At 40.4% G+C, this 20891-nt stretch overlaps 6 protein-coding genes across 6 annotated transcripts in view; 2 read left to right on the top strand and 4 right to left on the bottom strand.

The window, feature by feature from the left end:
- The first annotated feature begins 265 nt into the window (after positions 1-265).
- LOC115996873 lies at positions 266-1033 on the top strand. Its single transcript, XM_031236312.1, has one exon. The coding sequence runs from the start codon at positions 266-268 to the stop codon at positions 1031-1033; it is 768 nt and encodes a 255-aa protein (XP_031092172.1).
- Positions 1034-1355: 322 nt separating this feature from the next.
- On the top strand, positions 1356-2198 carry LOC115996872. Its single transcript, XM_031236311.1, has one exon. It carries the CDS (start codon positions 1356-1358, stop codon positions 2196-2198), a length of 843 nt encoding a protein of 280 aa, XP_031092171.1.
- Positions 2199-6558: 4360 nt separating this feature from the next.
- Positions 6559-10591, bottom strand: LOC115997301 (translocase of chloroplast 159, chloroplastic-like). The gene is made up of 2 exons (XM_031236836.1): positions 7044-10591; positions 6559-6618 (listed from the first exon to the last, which is right to left on the bottom strand). Exon 1 carries the CDS (start codon positions 10391-10393, stop codon positions 7277-7279), a length of 3117 nt encoding a protein of 1038 aa, XP_031092696.1. The 5' UTR covers positions 10394-10591; the 3' UTR covers positions 6559-6618; positions 7044-7276.
- A 1069-nt stretch (positions 10592-11660) lies between these two features.
- Positions 11661-13431, bottom strand: LOC115996871 (pectinesterase-like). Its single transcript, XM_031236310.1, has one exon. The coding sequence runs from the start codon at positions 13429-13431 to the stop codon at positions 11755-11757; it is 1677 nt and encodes a 558-aa protein (XP_031092170.1). The 3' UTR covers positions 11661-11754.
- Positions 13432-13895: 464 nt separating this feature from the next.
- Positions 13896-15248, bottom strand: LOC115996870 (probable acyl-CoA dehydrogenase IBR3; the record flags this gene model as incomplete). Its single annotated transcript, XM_031236309.1, has 4 exons — positions 13896-14253; positions 14329-14433; positions 14574-14726; positions 15045-15248. Coding segments are annotated over 4 exons (654 nt in total), but the record flags the coding sequence as incomplete, so codon positions are not given.
- Positions 15249-15714: 466 nt separating this feature from the next.
- LOC115996726 (probable acyl-CoA dehydrogenase IBR3) overlaps positions 15715-20891 on the bottom strand; it is a 7804-nt gene continuing 2627 nt past the window's right edge. The window contains exons 8-17 of the mRNA XM_031236102.1: positions 20162-20260; positions 19634-19751; positions 18548-18810; positions 18168-18362; positions 17717-17859; positions 17162-17246; positions 16864-17073; positions 16393-16545; positions 16148-16252; positions 15715-16072 (exon numbers count right to left, since the gene is read on the bottom strand). Of these exons, the coding sequence (XP_031091962.1) occupies positions 15881-16072; positions 16148-16252; positions 16393-16545; positions 16864-17073; positions 17162-17246; positions 17717-17859; positions 18168-18362; positions 18548-18810; positions 19634-19751; positions 20162-20260 (1563 nt within the window). The 3' untranslated portion in view covers positions 15715-15880. The remainder of the gene's footprint in view (positions 16073-16147; positions 16253-16392; positions 16546-16863; positions 17074-17161; positions 17247-17716; positions 17860-18167; positions 18363-18547; positions 18811-19633; positions 19752-20161; positions 20261-20891) is intronic.

Below are 20891 nucleotides of genomic sequence, written 5' to 3'. Positions count from 1 at the left end.
AAGATGGGCAACAACACAGGACCACAAAATTTTAGGGGCCCTCTAATCCAATTTTGGTCCAATAATTAGTATATGTATTCGTGATTATATTGGTTCAAAATTAGGTTTTCATGACTGATCTAAATTCTATTACGTATTATTAAAAAAAAATTCTACTCCGTGTATGAAGTTTTCCTCTCGCCGCCTTCGCGAGTTTTCTAGGGTTTTGTAGGGTTTCGTTTCCTTCGCCGTTTGTTTTGGTTCGCGATCTGTTTTTCCGACAGCGATGTCGACGTCGGATATCTCGAGCATGTGTGCAAACTTAACCTTAGCCGATGTGGATGATGAAGACATCTCCATGCAGGTTCCTAATGTTTTGCCGGATTCGGCCGAGCCTGAAGATGGGTTATATGCAGTTTGTCGGGTAGTCACTGAGAAGCATGTTAAATACTCTTTCTTTCTGGACACAATGGCTGGTGTGTGGAGACCGGCTATGGGAGTCAATATGCGACAGTTGCAACCTCACAGGTTTCTGGTTCGATTTTACCACGAGGCTGATATCACGCGGGTCTTATCTGAAGGCCCTTGGACGTTTGAACAATGTCTGTTGATTATGCAGCGAGTAGTGCCAGGAGATGATCCAGAGCGTATGGTGTTACAACACTCGGAGTTCTGGATTCAGATTCACTCGCTACCTGCTGGCTTTCGTTCAGAGGCTGTGGTTTCTGCAATCGGATCATTCCTTGGTACGCTGGTATGTACTGATGAGCGTAACTTTGACGGAGCAATGAGAGTGTTTTACCGTGTCCGAGTGGCAATTGATATTACTAAGCCTCTGAAGAAACAGATGAAGTTGAAGAGGGAGAATGGTACCTGGGCCTTTATCGACTTCCGATACGAAAGGTTACCTACTTTTTGCTTTCTGTGTGGTGTGATTGGTCATGGGGATAGGTTTTGTTCTAAAATTCTTCATGGTGTCGATTTAAAAGCGGAGAAGCCTTATGGTGCTTGGCTCCGTGCTGGAACCAGGCGTAATGCCCCCACTACTGGGTAGCGTTGGGTGCCCCCGGAAATAACAGTTGAACGGCAGAATGGAAGTCTCCGATTATGGAAATTGAGGAGGTGGTTAAGCAAAGTAATGAGATTGATAAAGGCAAGGAGCCTATGCAAAGTGCTACTTTTTCAATTGATTTGGTTCCCTATCCTGAAACCACCGCTGATTGTATTCCAACTGTGATTGTGTCTGATCAGAAAAGGAAACGGACTGGTGATGAAGTGTCTGAACTTGCTACTGAGGCTAAAGCAATGGATTATGAGGTTACCATATCAAAAAACGGGGTGGAGGCGGGTCTTGTTGGGCAAGCCCGCCTAGGATTATGAGTCTTTTATCATGGAATTGCCGGGGGCTTGGCAACCCGACGGCAGTTCGAGTACTTGCGGACCTTGTCCGTGCTAAGAGGCCAAGAGTGGTTTTTCTAATGGAAACTTTTGTTGATAAGTCGAGAATGGAGGAGGTAAAAGTGCAGATTGGGTATGAGAATATGTTTGTTGTGGATGTTGTTGGACACAAGGGAGGATTGGCGTTATTGTGGATGAGTTCTATTGACTTGGACATAACGGCTTACTCGAATAATCATATTGATGCCGTTTTGGCCATGGATATTGGTAGACCAAGTTTTCGGTTCACAGGGTATTATGGTTTTCCTGAGAGGCAAAGGCGACGGGATTCCTGGAATATGCTACGCACGCTTGCTGCACAAAGTACTTTGCCATGGGTAGTGATGGGTGACTTCAATGATTTACTTCATCACTCAGATAAACGTGGCCGGGTCCCCCACCCGGAATGGTTGCTAGCAGGGTTCAGAGAAACAATAGCTGACTGTAGCATTCATGAGTTCCCATTTGAAGGGCACCAATTCACTTGGGAACGCTCTAGGGGCACGCCTAATATGGTGGAGGAGAAGTTGGATAGAATTTTTACTACAGAATCCTGGGTTACTATGTTTGATGGGGCTCGTGCGACTTCAATGCTTTGCCCATATAGCGACCATCTTCCGCTATTATTGACCTCGGTATCGCTTGCCCATACCATAAAAAGGAAAAGGTTCTGCTTTGATAACATGTGGCTACGGGAGGATAAATGCCGTGAAATTGTGATGCAATCTTGGGAACGAACTGTGGGTCTTGATGTGTTCACTAGAGTTGAGAATTGTGGCTAGGACATTTGGCGTTGGGGAAAAACCTACAATAAGGATTTTCAACGCAAGATTGATCAATGCCGACGGAGTATGGATCAGTTAAGGGCACGTCGTGATAAGAGTGGCCTTAATGATTATGCACGTGTTGAAAAGGAGTTCCTTTTTCTCCTTGAACAACAACATACTTTCTGGAAGCAAAGAGCCAAGGAGCATTGGTACAAAGGTGGGGATGTGAATAGCAAGTTTTTTCATAATTCCTTGAAAGCAAGAAGGCGCAGGAATAGGCTTCACCGGTTGAGAAATTCTGAAGGGGCATGGGTGGAGGAAGAAGATGAGATGGGAATGGTAATGGTTGACTATTTTAGTGCCCTATTTAAACCTGATCAAGGTGACATGCAAGAAATCATTAATGGTGTATGCCCAAACATCACTGCCCAGGATAATGCAGCGTTACTGAGGCCTCTTTGCTCTGAGGAGGTCCGTAAAGCAGTGTTTCAGATGCACCCAGATAAGTCTCCTGGACCGGATGGAATGAGCCCGGGTTTTTATCAACATTACTGGGACATTGTTGGTGGGGAGGTGACCGGGTTTTGCAGAATGTTTCTTGAGTCCACTAAACTGCCAGTTAAAGCAAATGACACATTTATTGTGTTGATTCCAAAAAAAGCTAACCTAGAAACAATGATGGATTTGCGGCCCATAGCTTTATGCAACGTCCTCTATAAAATTGCGGCGAAGGTGTGTGCTAACAGGCTCAAGACTTTATTGCACTGAATTATTTCGAAAGCTCAGAGTGCTTTTGTGCCAGGTCGACTGATCAGTGATAACATTATGCTTGCGTATGAAGCCCATCACTATCTCAAGCGGAAAACTCAAGGAAAGGAAGGGGTGGTGGATTTGAAGGTGGATATGAGCAAGGCCTACGATCGGGTAGAATGGCAGTTTCTGGAGGCGATGCTTCTTAAACTGGGTTTTGAACGTAGGTGGGTGGTAATATTAATGGAGACTGTCAGGTCTGTTCGCTATCATGTGCTTCATGAACAAAGGCAATTAGGACCAATTATTCCTGAGAGGGGCCTCCGACAAGGTGATCCACTTTCACCTTATTTGTTCTTAATTGTGGCCGAGGGGTTGAGTATTCTAATTGAGAAGCAGATGTCAAGAGGCCATTTACATGGGATTTGTGTCGCACGGGGTGCGCCACCAATCTCTCATCTGCTTTTCGCGGATGATTGTTTCCTTTTTCACCGAGCTAATTCGCAGGAGAGCATGGTTATGAGAACACTCCTTGATTCGTATGTTGCAGCTTCAGGCCAAAGAATAAATTATGATAAGTCAGTTGTGTGCTTTAGTTCTAATGTGACTCCTGTTGACAGAACTACTGTGATACACACTTTAGGAGTGGTGGAGGGCAGTACTTCAGGGAAGTATTTGGGACTCCCTTCTTTGGTTAGCCGACGTAAAAAGGAAATTCTCGCCTTTATTAAAGATCGGATCCTGACTCGTATCAGAAGCTGGAATGCTAGATTTCTATCACGGGCTGGTCAGGAAGTCCTATTGAAGAATGTTTTACAAGCCATGCCGGCATATGCGATTGCTAGGTAAACAAGCGTGGAGGCTTATTACAAATCCTACTTCATTGGTGGCACAAGTATATAAGTCACGCTACTATCCGAGCTCATCCTATTTTGATGCGAAAGAGGGTAGCAACCCTTCATATATATGGCGTGGAATGTTGGCCGTTCAAGATGTTCTTCGCCAGGGGTGTCGACGTAGTATCGGTGACGGTCTGTCTACGAGGATTGGGCTAGATGCATGGCTACCAGACGATGAAACACCTCATATCCAGACAGTTCTGCATGAGTCCATATCTAATGCGCCGGTAGCTTCTCTCATGAATGGTGAAGGTACGTTATGGGATGTGGACTGTATACATGGTGTGTTTAATGCCCGAGATGCTAGACTAATCTTGAAAATTCCTATTAGCAGACGAAAACCCCCTAACTCGTGGGTATAGCATTGGGATCATAAAGGCGATTATACCGTTAAATCCTGTTACAGACGCCTTACTACACAGCTTAATGATGACCGCCCATGGAATAAAATTTGGTCTTTGCATATTCCGCCAAAGGTTAAAACTTTTTGTTGGCAGTTAGTTTCTGCTTACCTCCCGACACGAGATGCTTTATTGGTTAGACATGTTGATTGTTCATTGGTGTGTAATATGTGCAGGGCTGAGAGCGAAAGTGCATGCCATTTGTTTGCCTCTTGTTTTGAAGTAAAGAATGCATGGCGTAGGCTGGGCTTGATGATCGACCATTTAACATGTAATTATATTACTGATCGGTTCTTTGATTGTCTTAAACTGCTTAGTGATGAAAAACTTGCCATCTTTGTTATGACCTGTTGGGGTTTGTGGTGCAGTAGGAACGAAAATGTTTGGAATGGAGCCCTTTTCGATCTTAACATGGTACTGCAACGGGCGTCGGCTTTGTTGGTTAATTGGCGGGCTGCAAATGATTCGGTTAGTACTGGGCATGAGCATCGTCGTCGTAATGATAGGTGGTGCAGGCCGTTACGAGGTTGCCTGAAGCTAAACACGGATGCCTCTATCAATATTGGCTCTAATACTATGGGGCTAGGTTGGGTGCTTCGGGATGATGATGGGAGGTTTCTTGCAGCTAAGAATGTGCAAAAGAGCGGGGTCTTTGATGTTAAGGAAGCTGAAGCTCTGAGTATGCGGGAAGCTCTCAGTTGGCTCAAAGATACCGGTCTGGGCAGTGTTGATGTGGAAACGGACTCTCAAATATTATTTAATGCTTTGTCTTGTAATTCTTTTTATTCTGCTTTTGGATTGTTAGTGGATGATGTTAAAGAGTTGGCATCTATGATTAATGATGTCAAATTCTGTTTTGCTAAGCGATCTGCGAATTGTGTCGCTCATATTGTTGCTAGAGAGGCCAATTCTGAGTCAGGTTGCGGGGAGTGATTTGACCTCCCTCCTCCTTTTCTTGGTGACTACATTGCTGCTGATTCAATGAATTAAGTTTTTCCTTTAAAAAAAAAATTCTACTCCATAATATTCACGCGAATTACTTTTCTTCAATTCTCAATTTATTTATACTTTGATAGAGCCTCACTTATTTACCAGCACAGGGCCACGCAAATCAAAAAATTCATCCTAGCACTCCCCTCTGTATTAGATATATTTACTCACTTATTTTTGTACTATTAAATATAAATATAAAGACACCAATAACACCATGATAAACTATGATGAACAAAAGCACAAATAACAACTGACTCAGTCACACAAGACGATCTAAATACAAAATAGTGTAATAATAATATCCAAACAACACAAAAATTAATTTCCCAGCCTCCTCCTTCCTCCTCCTTAATTGACTCAGTGACGCATGAGGATCTAAATATATAAACTTCTTGAAATAATTTCAATATCCAAACAGCACAAAAATTCATTTCCCAGCCTTCTCCTCCTCTTCAAGTTGTTCGCAACAGAAGCAGCCATGGTATCCTTGTTGTCAACAGTCAACACTCTTGATAACACCAACAGCTACAGTCTGCTGCATGTCCCTCCCTCCCTCTCTCCCTCACAGCAAATCTACTATCAAGTGGGGGACGGATATTCAGAGAATGTCTTGTCTCAACAACCATGGGGGCCCGCTTGGTGGGAATCATTTTCACGGATTGTTATGTCGTGGACCCAGGTCCACCTCTACATTCACATACACTATATTCTACATTCACATACACTATACTCTACATTCACACTTTGTAAACTCCACATTCACATATTACAGGATTATATGATACTCTACATTCACACATTAAAGGATTATATGTTTAGTAACTGTATTACCATTGTTATGCATTCACGCATTCAAAACTCTATATCCACAGGTCTTGTACTCTATATTCACAACTTAAGAACTCCACATTAACACATTACAGGGCTACAAGTTGCTTAGAACTTCTTAACTCTATTACAGATTCACACATGCATAACTCTACATTCACGATTTCTATACTTTACATTCACACTTTGAAACCTCTACATTCACACATTTCTAGGCAACTCTACATTCACACAATCATAAGTCTACATTCACGATTTCTATACTCTACATTCACACTTTAAAACCTCTACATTCACACATTTTTGAGCAACTCTAATTCAGCAATGTGTTTACTAATTTAATAAAAAAAAAAAAGACAAAACGACGTAGTTTTGAACCCAGGTCCACCTTGCAAGGTGGACCTGGGTCTACGGCATAATTTGCCCATTTTCACAAACCCACCCAGCATCATCATTTTTCAAAAATTTGGGCTCCTTACCAGATAGATCGATCATCTATCAATCTTGGTCATCAGCTCAGCAAACTTCACAGCAATCCAGAACTGGGGCATTTCCGTTCCCAATCTGACCAGGATGCATGCAAGGTTCATGATAAATTAAATGTGAAGTTTGCAGCTAGCTAGCTTTAAAAACCATTAAAAAAAACTTTCAAACTATAAGAAAACAATCTGAGACCTTGGATAAAGAAGATATGATATAGATCAACCAAAGAGTACAAATACCGAAGTGTTCATATAGTTGCTTAATGGACGCAATGGGAGCTTTTAAATTTGAATTTGAAGTAGAAAAAAAAAATGTAAAAGAGGAACAGTATACAGATGAACCCGGAAACTTAATTAACAAATACAACCTCTAGCATATAGAGATAAAAATGAGCATAGAATAACAACATAAGTAATGCATGATGCATCAAGGCATGAACCATGAATTTAAACAAAAACTCTAAGAGTAAAAATATAGTGTGCGAAGAAAATGGGATCCGGAATTACCTTTGTGTCATTGCAACGTGAAAGTACAATGACGGTGAACTCCTCTCCATTACTTGGCGACCATATGTTGTTGACACTGACAGGACTGCTAAATCAATTCAATACAATACCCAACTGAAGTTGCCACTTCCCAGCTGCTAGGATCCCAGAAATAGATCAATACATGAATATGGGTTGGTTTCACAAATACATCAAAACAAAAATCATGCACTCTGCAAACCACACCACACCTTCTACAACTCCTGAGGATAGATCCTCCTTATTATGTCTTTCACTACTGTTATTATTATACATAGTATACCAATCTGACTATAATCTGAGCTGCTTGTCCTGATGCACATCCCACCACTTTGCTTCTTGTTCAACTCTGCCCTAACACCTACTTTACACCTTCTTCCCCATATAAGGGTAGGTTGATCATATCCATAATCACAGTCCCATCCACGCAACTTGAAAATAGGCCCTGTATGAATTCGGATTGATGATTCACACTCATTTTCATCTTCTTTGCCTGAATTAGACAAATATGCTGGCTGACTACTACTGTCTGAGTCCACATCCTCACCTTCACAGTTTGGATGAACATTGTATTGGAGTACAGAAGATAGGAAATATGTAAGAGGAGGCCAACACATTTCAAAGTCAGGGTCCAAAGGATCTCTACTTTTAACAACACTACTTAATTCTGACACAATCTTCATTGAGTAACACAAGAGCAGTAGCTGAGATCTCCAATTTTCTCTGTGTTGAAGCAGTATTTCTCCATTTCCATTTCTCATACATAAAGAGTGGTTTTCTACCAGAGACATTGGATTCATCAAACCAGCACTCATTATATGCAAATCACCAACAGTATGGTTAATCAACTCCTGAATAGCATGCAATCTCTGAGCCACAAACATTTCATAGCTTAAGGGTTTCCCAGTTGATCCATCAGGAGGACTTGAAGCTGCATGGGTCAGGGTAACAATGGTTTTCTCCCATATTGATGGACCAAGATATGTGGTGATGGATTTCAACAATGGCAAATCACAAAGATCTCTAGTTTGTGTATCCAGACGATCAATGTAGAGGATAACATCTGGTGGGCATCTTGTCATGGCCTTCTTTATAGACAGCAGCACTTTACGGTTATATATTTGTTCTGAGATGGAAGATCTGAGACCGGGAGTGTCCAAGGCTCTAACTATGACTCCCTCCAATGTCCCAACCATCTCCTTCACAGTGGTTGTGGCAGGTTTAAATGCATCAGTCACTGCTTTGTCCTCATGGAAAATGGAATTTATAGTAGCACTCTTGCCAACTCCAGTTTTCCCAATAACCAAGACATTCAAAGAGAAGTTCAGGTTGTTCCTACCATCTGATTCAAACTGCAGTGCTTCTGTTTGAGCAGAGTTCACACAGAATGCTTGAGCAAATGGCTTCCCTGTAGCAAGTGCTAGACAACTAAAAACCTGTGCAGCAGCTAAGGAATCTTCAGGAGGCTGATTTAGTCTGTGGATTAGATGCAAAAATTTTAAGCGCAACTGCTGTATCTTCTCAAGGTTACTCCTTTCTGCTTCACTTAAGATTCCTTCTGGTTCAACTGCATGATCTGAAGGAGCAGAAATATTAGAGTCCTTCGGCTGGGAAACAATCCCCGAAGGTTGAATTGTGGATCCTAATCCAGCAGCCTTCAACAGTGCAGCAGTTTCAAATGTTTCTTTCTTTTTGTTTTCTTCAATTGTATCCACCTCTCCATTTGAGTCTGTAACAACCTCACCATCTATATTCTGCACATGATCCAGGCAGCTGTCTCCATCAAACCGATAGTCTGATCGATCTATGGTTTCCTTCACTCTAGAATCTTCAAAGGTCAATCCATCATCATTGTTGAGTGGAAATGAATTTTCCTCATCTTCCACTAATTTGAATGTACAATTATCTTTAATTATCTGTAACTCTGGAAGGGAATTGATTGCCATAGATTGAGAAATGTTGGAATCTCTTGACAACTCATCTCCTTCTGCAAGTCCATGAGTTGTATTCACTTCAGTGCCACTCAGGGGAAATACCTGATCCTGGGCTGCTGATATTTGAACATTTTCTGCACCATCACTGCTCTTAACTTCATCACCCTTAATGTTACAAGTCTTTGTCTCAAAACTTTGATAAATTTCTTGCTTGACTATGCTGTCTTGGATCTCATTCTTACCTATTTGAGCGAGACAAGCATTTTCTCCAACCTGTAAGTTACTTTTGGCAATCCCCATATCGTCATCAATTCCAAAGAAATTCAACTCCTTAGGTTCTTCTTCAATTACCCACTTAAAAACAACAGGAAGCTTAGAATCAATATCCAAGTTCACAATCTCTATATCTTGTGCACCCATATAAACAGATTGAATGTCTTCTTCTAATTGCATGCCAGTGGATTCCAGCTGCTCTCTCAGTGGCAGAGGAGGCTCTTTACTTGTCACCCTACATTCTACTTTTATCTCTTCAACATCACAATCCTTGTATTCATCTGGCACTGAATCAGGAACAGGGCAGTCAGCAATAATTTGGTGTTGGACATAATCAGAAACCAACCTCTTCGCATTACCACTCAACACTGAATCTACTGCAACAACCTGTTTTTCTTGGGCATTCTCATCTTCCACCCCACCGTCATCCACTACAACATCTGGTTGCATTGCATTCTCATTGCATTCTAACTCCTCCTCCTCCTCCTCCTCCTCCTCCTCACCTTCGACAGTGGGGACTCTAACTTTAGGTGCACTTCCTCCTATCCTCTCTAACACTGTAGTATAACTTGGAACTCTAACAGAGCCAGAGAAACCATCATTGAAATCTTCCATTACTACACTACCTTCGGAATCATCATCATTGTCCACTGACAACACGGCAATCGGTATACCTTGTCTAAAACCACTATATCCCACATTTCCAACAGAAGATATATAATCATCATCAAATTCATCGAGATTACTATTTTCTTCAACAATTTCACCCTCTGAGTATTCCACAGAAGGCCTATAATCAAACTGGTTAACAAATGGGGTCTGTTCAACTTCAAGGGTTTGCTCATTTGGGCCAGAGTCATCCATCTCAGAATTAGAGTCAAAACCATCCTCACCGCTAATAGAAGCTTCAGAAGCAGACTCATTGTGGCTAGTGTAAGCATCAGCAATGCTACTGTCGTTTTCGGCATTACTAAGAGACGAGGAAGAATATTCGAAATCATCGGAATCATCAATAGTGAGAGGAGCTCGTATACCTGTGAAAGAGAGGGCATTTGCAGGAGGCTGTGATGTCCCTGTGGTTGTGGATATAATGGGGGGCAAGCCATATATCTTTGAGGAGTCCATAGTACTGTGCGTGTTTGAGCTTTTTTGTTTTGAAGTTGCAAACTTACAAAATAGCAAATAATGAGAAATGAAGGCTTCTTCGGTTTTTGTGAGTACTGGGGTGGGGATTAATGCTTTGTGCAGCAGCAGGGAAATGGGGGAGGGAGAATTGATGTTTTTTAGGGTTTCTTTTTGGGTTTTCCTAGAACAACAATTTGTTGTGTTGTTTTTGTAGTTTTTGAGATTGTCGCGGCTACCGTAGTATATATTTTTTGTTTTTGGTGGTCTTATCTGTAATGGTTGGAGAAGGTGACACTTGTATTGGCTACTAGTTTGGGGCTATCTTCTTTCTGGATGGTTTTTTTATTTGTCTTTACTAAAAACAAGAGATTTGGCATTTTCAATGAGAAAATGTGGCAGTAAAGGAGAAAATGTGGCAAGGCCTTTATCACCCAAAGGAAGCGGAGGTTATTTGCATATGGGAAGCTCTTACTTGACTCAAAGAAATGAACATTGAAAATGTCCAAGTAGAATTAGACTCCCTGCTTGTCATCCAAGGATTAAACAATTCTTAGATTTGTCTCCTCCTTTGACTTTATCCTTGAGGACATTCACAACTTAGCTAGTCATTTTCATTCTATTAGCTTTATGTTTGTTAAGCGATCTGCGAATTCGGTGAGTTTGAGACGTTAGGTCCACGGTAGACGCTAACATTTTCTGTCGGGAGCAAGATGAAGGATGGAGCTAGTGGCGCAGTTAGAAGGATTTAGGAGTTTAGCTGAAACAATTGGGAAGTTCAGCAATATATATAAGAGAGTGGAGGAGGCAAAGCTTAGGCAAATGGTGGATTTAGAGAAGTAGGGAATGCAGTTTGCCAAAGATTTGGAACTTTAGAAATGGATGAGTTATAGTTTACCGTACTCATACCCATCTAAGGTTATGAGTTATAATTGTAGTGATGTGGTTCGTTCTCCGTTCCAGGGCTACAAAATTAAGTTTCTTGTAATCAAGTTTACATTCAATCAATGTTAAATTACATTTATATCTAACAATCTTACCTAGCTAATTTAACATCGTCAATAGATACTCGCTCTTATATATAGCAAATTGTCCCCGAGCATAACTTAGTTTGGTGGGTGAAAGACTGAGTTTGGGATAATATTTATGTACTTATGCTCAAATTTTGTAAAATGTGGAATGTGAGGATCAATATTGCACCATCAAAACACATCTTGTAATTTACCTTTTCTTACAAATCAGAATCTTAGGCTTGAGGTTGAAACTTATATATAGGAAATTGAATTGATATGATGAGATGATGGGCCTTAATTAATTAACCTAACCTGCATGCATATATAATATAATAATAATATATTATATTATCACATCCCAGCAGTGTAGGGGATGCCGGTGGGCTTGATCCAGGCATCTCCCTTAAGGTAGACTCCGGCAGTAAATTGATTAGCAACCTCGGGTGTAATGCGCTTCTGGTAACACTTCCAGTTGACCCTGGCTTTGGTGTTAGCGCCGGGGCCCCTGTTCTGGTACTCCGCATACCAGCAAGTGTTGAGTCCAAAGTTTCCCATCCAGGGAGACCACCCCGTTGGGTGAATGAAGGCGTGGATGTAAGATTTCATGATGATTGTTCTGGAGAACTCCTTCCAAGGCCGCCCCAAGTACACGGTGACGGCTGGCTTGACGCTTTTGAGAGCTGCGTCCGGGAGGAACTCCGAATTCTGGATGACAATGGCGCCAACTCCGCGGTGGTCCTTCCTACCCTGGGCGGTGATCATGCAGGCCTGGTTTCCCAAGGGCTTCCTCACGATCATTTTGCAGTTCTGAAACACGGCTGCGGCATCTCCAAAGATGAAATCAATGGTGCCGGTGATGGTGCAGTTGCGGAAGTATTGCCTGTAGGAGTGGGTGTAGAGGGTGTCTTGATACCCATCTATGCGGCAGTTGTAGAAGATGGCGTCGTCAGCCGAGACGCGGAGGGCGACGGCTTGGTGCTTAGCGGCTCCCGCAGAGTTCTCGATTCCGATATCTCGTGCCATGAAACCATCTCCTTGGATAGCAACTGTGGCGGTCTTGAATGTGGCTGTGCCGTCTATAAAATTCAAGCCGCCTGTTATCTTGGTCTTTGTTGGGCCCTCTCCCACGAATACTACTTTATTCATCTTTCTAGGAACCATCACTTGCTCCTTGTAAATGCCGGCCTTGATTTTGATGACGTAGAGGACGTTGTTCTTGGGGGGGATTGCTTTAATAGCGCCGTTTATGGTCTTAAAACGGCCGCTTCCGTCCTTAGCAACCACTGCTTTGGGTTTGAGGTTGGAAGGCGAAGCCATCCCCAGGAGGAGTCTGCTGCGCTCCTCCGCAAACTCATCCAACAGTATCCGCCGCCGCCTTTTCTTCATTCCCGGGATTTCCAGGGTTTGGAGGACGTCGCTGAACTGGGTAACCATGGCCAGGCCGTTGCTGGTGAGCTCCCCCGTGAAGTTGACAAGTTTCTTCATTTTCTCGCCGGTATCTCCGCTGGTGTTCTGGAAGGCATCTAAACATGTCTGCTGGTTAGTAATGGCACCACTGAGCCAAACCTTGATGTCGTCCGCGTACTCTTGCATCTTGTCCATGCCAAATCCCTCCACCTTATCCAAAGACCTCCTGATATCGTCCACCGAGTCATTCAGGACTTGTTTGCATACATCTAGAGCCCCGCTAGTACGGGGGTCCTTACTGGCTTTCTTCAATAAAGCCGAATGAGAGATGACATCGCTAAGGTTCTTCATGGCCGCGTCGAAAGCCACCTTTATAAGCTCTTTCGGGTTGCTCGTGTTCTTTGCCTCAGAAAGGCTAGTCTCGCATGTGTCCTTGTAATCGGTGGTGGCGCAAATCGCGTGAGCCGACTTCGTTGAGGTTGTAAGTCCTTGCTCGCCCTCCGAAGACCCACCGCCCTGCTTTGTCACGGATACGGTGGTAGCCACCACGCAGGCCACCAAAAGAACACCGGCAACGCTAGCAATCGCCGCGTTTTTTTTACTTCCAGCGGCGTCAGACATGGTTTTTTTTTTTTTTTTTAAAAAAAAAAAAAATTAAATTTCGTGCATAAATAAAGAAAAGAGAGTTCAAAAAAGAAAAATTATATTTATATTTGTTTATGATTTTTATAAGCCCGTAGGCTGTGACGGATGCTTGAAACATGAAAGGAGGCAAAGCCATTTATTTATATCACGCAAAGATGGGATGAGAAATGTGGATTGGTGAATTTGAGGTTGAGAGGCAATAGGTACTTATGTAGTGCAGCCAAGATTTTCTCTTCGCCAGCCAGTAAATAAAATGGCACCACAGGACAGAACAGAGGACAGACAGATCATGTTGAACTGGTCAGCTTAATTTTATTTTGAGGGAGGGAGAATTTCAGGTTAATCGTTTCATTTTCCATGTTAATAATTTACTTTTCAGTGGTTGTTACAAAGACAAGCTATCTGTCGTTTTCTCTTCTCTTCTCTCCTCGAGCTCAAGGTTTATGCAATTTGCAAGCCATACCATTTATTTCTTTTTCCGCCGGATCATATGTCCCGATGGGGCGTTAACTAAAAAAATTTTAAATTACAAAGTGAGTGCAATCCAAATTTATTTCCTCCTTAATAAACGTACATTATTTATTGTGTCTTCAGGATTCAGGATGATCACAGTTTGGCTCTCCGTAACTCTAACTTTGCAATGGTCCCCAAGTGCACTTCATCTGGACCATCTGCTATTCTCAACGTCCTGGCTGTAGCCCACAGATGTGCTAGAACAGTGTCCCCTGATAGCCCAGCTGCTCCATGCACTTGCATTGCCATGTCAACTACTTTCAGTGCCATATCTGGAGCTGCTACCTACATTAACACCCCATCAATTTCTTACTTCACCTACCATAACATGTTATCAACTCCTCCTAAATACAATACTACCTTTGCCATTGCTATGGTACCACGAGCCTTTTTGTTCCCTAACCGATCAAGCTGGTCTGCAGCTTCCAGAATTAGCAATCTCGTTTTCTCCACTTCTATTCGGCACTACAAACATCACATAAAAAACAATGCATTTACTTCACATTTCAATCATCAACACTTTTTTTTTAATTTATTTATTAAAAAAAAAAAAAAGTAAATTCATCCCAGCAATTGCTCTTCTTTTTAACCAGTCACCAACATACTCTGGCAACATCAGAACGGAATGAACCATGCTCAGCAATAAACTTTCCAAAAGCTCTTCTCTCACTAGCCCTCTGAACCATCATCTGCATACCACGTTCAGCTGCACCTATTAACCTCATGCAATGATGCAGCCTTCCAGGACCCAACCTACCCTGTAAGCAAATGCCAAATGGAAACATGAAACACTGTTTCAAACATCCCGTGTTGAAAAATTTTCAAAATGCTTTCCTGTGTAAAACATGTCCAGAGGAAGTATCAATCTGGGATTCAAAATAAAATATATTTATAAGATTTAAAAAAAAAAAAAAAAAAACTGAAATTTGAGAGATCCAATTTTAGGTATGCAAAAAAGAATTAGTCTTCCATTAGATGGAATTGGTCTTGCACTTTTGACAGTACAGCTAGAATAGAAATTTAAGCTAGAGCTAAGAATAACTATTTGAACTCCTCAAGAAAGTTGTTATCTTTACCTGTGCAATCTCAAACCCACGCCCCTCTCCAAGAACAATGTTCTTCTCTGAGACACACACATTCTCAAACAGTATTTCCGCGTGCCCATGTGGTGCATCATCAAAACCAAACACTGTCAGTGGTCGCTCTATCTTTATACCTGGGGAGTTTATATCTACTAAAATCATGGATTGCTGTTTATGCATTGGAGCTGTTGGATCAGTTTNGTTTTTTTTTTTTTTTTTAAAAAAAAAAAAAATTAAATTTCGTGCATAAATAAAGAAAAGAGAGTTCAAAAAAGAAAAATTATATTTATATTTGTTTATGATTTTTATAAGCCCGTAGGCTGTGACGGATGCTTGAAACATGAAAGGAGGCAAAGCCATTTATTTATATCACGCAAAGATGGGATGAGAAATGTGGATTGGTGAATTTGAGGTTGAGAGGCAATAGGTACTTATGTAGTGCAGCCAAGATTTTCTCTTCGCCAGCCAGTAAATAAAATGGCACCACAGGACAGAACAGAGGACAGACAGATCATGTTGAACTGGTCAGCTTAATTTTATTTTGAGGGAGGGAGAATTTCAGGTTAATCGTTTCATTTTCCATGTTAATAATTTACTTTTCAGTGGTTGTTACAAAGACAAGCTATCTGTCGTTTTCTCTTCTCTTCTCTCCTCGAGCTCAAGGTTTATGCAATTTGCAAGCCATACCATTTATTTCTTTTTCCGCCGGATCATATGTCCCGATGGGGCGTTAACTAAAAAAATTTTAAATTACAAAGTGAGTGCAATCCAAATTTATTTCCTCCTTAATAAACGTACATTATTTATTGTGTCTTCAGGATTCAGGATGATCACAGTTTGGCTCTCCGTAACTCTAACTTTGCAATGGTCCCCAAGTGCACTTCATCTGGACCATCTGCTATTCTCAACGTCCTGGCTGTAGCCCACAGATGTGCTAGAACAGTGTCCCCTGATAGCCCAGCTGCTCCATGCACTTGCATTGCCATGTCAACTACTTTCAGTGCCATATCTGGAGCTGCTACCTACATTAACACCCCATCAATTTCTTACTTCACCTACCATAACATGTTATCAACTCCTCCTAAATACAATACTACCTTTGCCATTGCTATGGTACCACGAGCCTTTTTGTTCCCTAACCGATCAAGCTGGTCTGCAGCTTCCAGAATTAGCAATCTCGTTTTCTCCACTTCTATTCGGCACTACAAACATCACATAAAAAACAATGCATTTACTTCACATTTCAATCATCAACACTTTTTTTTTAATTTATTTATTAAAAAAAAAAAAAAGTAAATTCATCCCAGCAATTGCTCTTCTTTTTAACCAGTCACCAACATACTCTGGCAACATCAGAACGGAATGAACCATGCTCAGCAATAAACTTTCCAAAAGCTCTTCTCTCACTAGCCCTCTGAACCATCATCTGCATACCACGTTCAGCTGCACCTATTAACCTCATGCAATGATGCAGCCTTCCAGGACCCAACCTACCCTGTAAGCAAATGCCAAATGGAAACATGAAACACTGTTTCAAACATCCCGTGTTGAAAAATTTTCAAAATGCTTTCCTGTGTAAAACATGTCCAGAGGAAGTATCAATCTGGGATTCAAAATAAAATATATTTATAAGATTTAAAAAAAAAAAAAAAAAAACTGAAATTTGAGAGATCCAATTTTAGGTATGCAAAAAAGAATTAGTCTTCCATTAGATGGAATTGGTCTTGCACTTTTGACAGTACAGCTAGAATAGAAATTTAAGCTAGAGCTAAGAATAACTATTTGAACTCCTCAAGAAAGTTGTTATCTTTACCTGTGCAATCTCAAACCCACGCCCCTCTCCAAGAACAATGTTCTTCTCTGAGACACACACATTCTCAAACAGTATTTCCGCGTGCCCATGTGGTGCATCATCAAAACCAAACACTGTCAGTGGTCGCTCTATCTTTATACCTGGGGAGTTTATATCTACTAAAATCATGGATTGCTGTTTATGCATTGGAGCTGTTGGATCAGTTTTCCCCTGCAAGTGGATTAAATGAGCAGCTGCCTTAAATTTTAAATCAGAGACAAAGGATTTCTCATGTTAATCAATTAAAAAGACAACTAACCATAACAATGAGAAGTTTGCACCTAGGATCCATGGCACCACTAGTCCACCATTTCTTTCCATTGATGATATATGAATCCCCAAGCCTGTGGAGCATAGTTTTTCACATAAAGGAATCCATAAAACGATAACTAATTCTGCATTTAAAACCCAAAATGCTGGCAGTAGCCACAGAATAATTAGAAAATTTTCTTAATGTCTCATCCAAGGCTCTTTTAGCATTTAAAAGTGTAAAATCAAATTCAAAAGGCATTCAAACTTCTTAGATACAAATTTTCTTTTCACCGAAATCTTGACCTTTTCCCTTTTCTGTTCTGCTATTATATTTCCAAGACACAAACTATAAAACTTCTTTGATGATTGATGATTCTGAAGCAACCAAGCTTAGCTCACAATTACAAGGGATGTCAGTAAATTTTATCACCACAGTGAATTATTATCAAAATTAAGCAACAAAAATTTTGCTTTTCTTTTAAAGGTGGGATTTCCACAGGTGGTAAAAATACTTTCGAAATGAATTCTAACCATTGCTATATCGGCATAGTATCACTTTTACCTTTTTATGGAGCACTCTATATTGGTTGCATCTGAGGATGCAACTTGTGGTTCTGTCATCGCAAAGCCAGATCGTATCTTTCCCTCAAGCAAGGGAATAAGCCATTCCCTCATCTGTTCGGCATTCCCATATCGAAGTAATACCTAAAAACAATGAACCATTGATATTTAGTAACTATTACAAAATACTACGTAACATCTAAAGGTAAGCAGTCAGACATGGATTACATGAATGCAATACTCTTTAAAATACAAACCATATTAGCATGAGTGGAATCAACATGTGTTCAATTATAGAACTTTAAATATACAGGAAATGATAATCTAAACAATCCTCAACAAATATTCTCCATAATAGCCAGGTTTTCACAATGTTGATTGTTGATCAGAAAAATGAGTGTCTGCAAGCAAGGTGTCACATTCAAGCAGCACAAGATTTTTTTTTCCTTTACCTCCATATTTCCAGTATCAGGTGCCCCACAGTTGAAAACCTGTGGTGCCCAAATAGAACGACCCATTATCTCACAGAGATACCCATATTCTAGATTGGAGAGTCCTGCACCCAATAAGCAATCATATTTGCTGTTTGATGTAGTGTCACTGCTTTCTCCAAAAAGAAGTTTTCTTGCTCGAGCTGCACTATCAAACTGCACAAGTACATGAGGACAATAGTCAAACATCAGAAAAGTTGTTTCACTCTTTACTACTGATTTTGCCAGGTAAGATTATTAACTTGCGAATTGCGATGAATTCCCTTCTATTTAATTTTTTAATTTAGTGTGTGTTGCTTGTTCCTTGCTGTATAAACAAGGAACTGAAAAGAAATGCATACAGGTATAAACAAGTTCCAAAGGCCTTCTCTTTTCGCCAGTTCTTTTAACTTTTCCTCATCCGGGTGAACTGTCCAACGCATGGTAGACTGAGCAAGTTTGTAAAATTCATTTTCCCGTGGGTATATGTGATGCTCCATAAACTTGATCAATCTGTCTCTCAAATCTTGAATTTTTTTATTAGGCACAAATTTGGCTCCAACAGGGAAGACAAGATTTTGACTTTCATGACCAGATTGTTGCATTCCATCTGATGCAATTTTCTCTGAAAGCATACCAGCATTTTAAAAAGTACACTTGAACAGTTAGACATACACATTGAAAAAATCAAACCTGCTCCATCATTATCATCATGTACTTTGGTAAAGTTACACGACGGTAGAAGTCAAGATATGTTAGGTACAGTAACTAATGTTTTGGGTGTTCAACACATTTTCAAGGATATCATACAAAGGAGAAAGTCTGTTACTATGGCATACTAGTTACCAGAAAACGTGAAGACTTGCTTTAAAAAAAAATCGCAGCAAGTAAACTGAAATTCATGATTTTAGAAGTATTACAGCGTGCCAGGGATTTTTAAGTATTTGAAAAGCTGTTTTCTGGTTTATTCTAATAATCTCCTTGAAATAACTCATGGAAATAAGCTAAAAAACAACTTTCCAAAAGCCATAAACCCTAAACCCTAAACCCTAAAAAAAAACATAAATGTTTATATCCAGTTGATAAGCTGAAAATCAGCTCAACGGAACCAAGTCAAACACTGGTTGAAACGATAAATTCACATAAACTATTTTGAGCTTATCGAAAAGCACTTCAAGTTGTTTATTCAAACTGGCTTAAGGCATTACTCCTTCCAAATATAAGTGGTTATCGATAAACAAATAAAGCTATCCCAGCATATATATGCAATAAGGGGATTGAGGTATGCTTAACAACGCAATTCACTAAGACATGCACCAACATACATGAAGTATTGAAGCACACAACATATCTAGGGGTACTTAGTCATGCAAAACCTATATGAACTGTTGAAGCATACACCATTTCTTTAGTTGTATATGGAACGTAACAAGTAGAATCTTATTTACCAGCTGGGAAATCTGGTGGGAGAACAGATTGTCTTCCAATATATGACCATGCAGTTCTGATTAAAGAATTAGCCCTCTCTCCAGCAAGTCTGGCACGTTCACCCCCCGAAGCATTACCCTATAACTCACATACAAAATGATATGCAGATCATTAAGCTTGCATAACATATTTTTTAGACCAGATCAATCACATGAGATACTGTCTCAGTTTAATATTACTTGACCTACTTTCCATTTAATCAATATCAAAATAAGACTAAAATGATTTTCAAATTCATCAACTTTTTCCATTAAGTTATACACTTAGCACTGAAACAGCATCTTGAAAAGGCTTCCCTCAACTAGATCTATCATTATCTGACATCTACTTATTCACTATGTACTTTCTGCCACTTCAAAATAATACTTCAACACTACTTCCAAGTTCCAACTAATCCCTATACAATACTTTAGAACTTCTAGTCTCAAACAATATCCCTAGGCCAATATACGGTGGAGTATATAATAATTGTTGAAAATCAATATTACCATGATCCATCTGTTATGTACACCTGCATAGATTGATGCTCCACGAAATAATGAAAATGCAATGTAGAACTTCCACTGAGTAGCAGGCCACTGCCTTCCCTGATAAAAATAATTGGGCAAATGCAATCACGTCAAAAGCTAACAAGATTGAGGGCTACTAATCAAGTACCACTCCATATAAATTGCCAAGAGCTAAATAATCTAACCTAAAATAGATTCCACTGATTGTTATCGAGCAGTTCTCATATAAAATATGCACATCAGCTATATGATGGAAATCTCTTAGTTATGATCTCAACATGTTGGCATGTTGCAAGATCACTTGAATTCCATTTCCTGTCTTTTACTGTATGAATTACAGCAAAAGATATATATAATTTCTATGGTACCGATCGGCATAGGCACAGTACCCGGTACGAAGTGAATCTTGAAGGCTTTGAGTTTGTAGTCCCCACAGTACCCCGTACAAACTTAAAGCCTTTCCCAATGCTTTTGACTTGTACCCAGTACAAGCAACACTAGTGGCAATTGGCACCGTAGACTTTTCATATATATATATATATATATATATGAGAGAGAGAGAGAGAGAGGATAAATTTTAACAAAAAACAAATGAATGGAGATCTATAAATAACACAAGTTTGAATGAATAAAAAATGTGTAGTTACCCCTGGTTTTTTTTTTTTTTTTTTTGGGGGGGGGGGGGGGCGGGGGGGGGGGGGGGGGGATG

This window comes from Ipomoea triloba, chromosome 11 (assembly GCF_003576645.1).
Source record: "Ipomoea triloba cultivar NCNSP0323 chromosome 11, ASM357664v1".
Lineage (NCBI taxonomy): Eukaryota > Viridiplantae > Streptophyta > Magnoliopsida > Solanales > Convolvulaceae > Ipomoea > Ipomoea triloba.
This window is presented reverse-complemented; position numbering and strand designations above follow the sequence as displayed.

Coding starts and splice junctions, on each gene's coding strand:
- LOC115996873 (XM_031236312.1), top strand. CDS start 266: ATGTCGACGTCGGATATCTCGAGCATGTGTGCAAACTTAACCTTAGCC.
- LOC115996872 (XM_031236311.1), top strand. CDS start 1,356: ATGAGTCTTTTATCATGGAATTGCCGGGGGCTTGGCAACCCGACGGCA.
- LOC115997301 (XM_031236836.1), bottom strand. CDS start 10,393: ATGGACTCCTCAAAGATATATGGCTTGCCCCCCATTATATCCACAACC.
- LOC115996871 (XM_031236310.1), bottom strand. CDS start 13,431: ATGTCTGACGCCGCTGGAAGTAAAAAAAACGCGGCGATTGCTAGCGTT.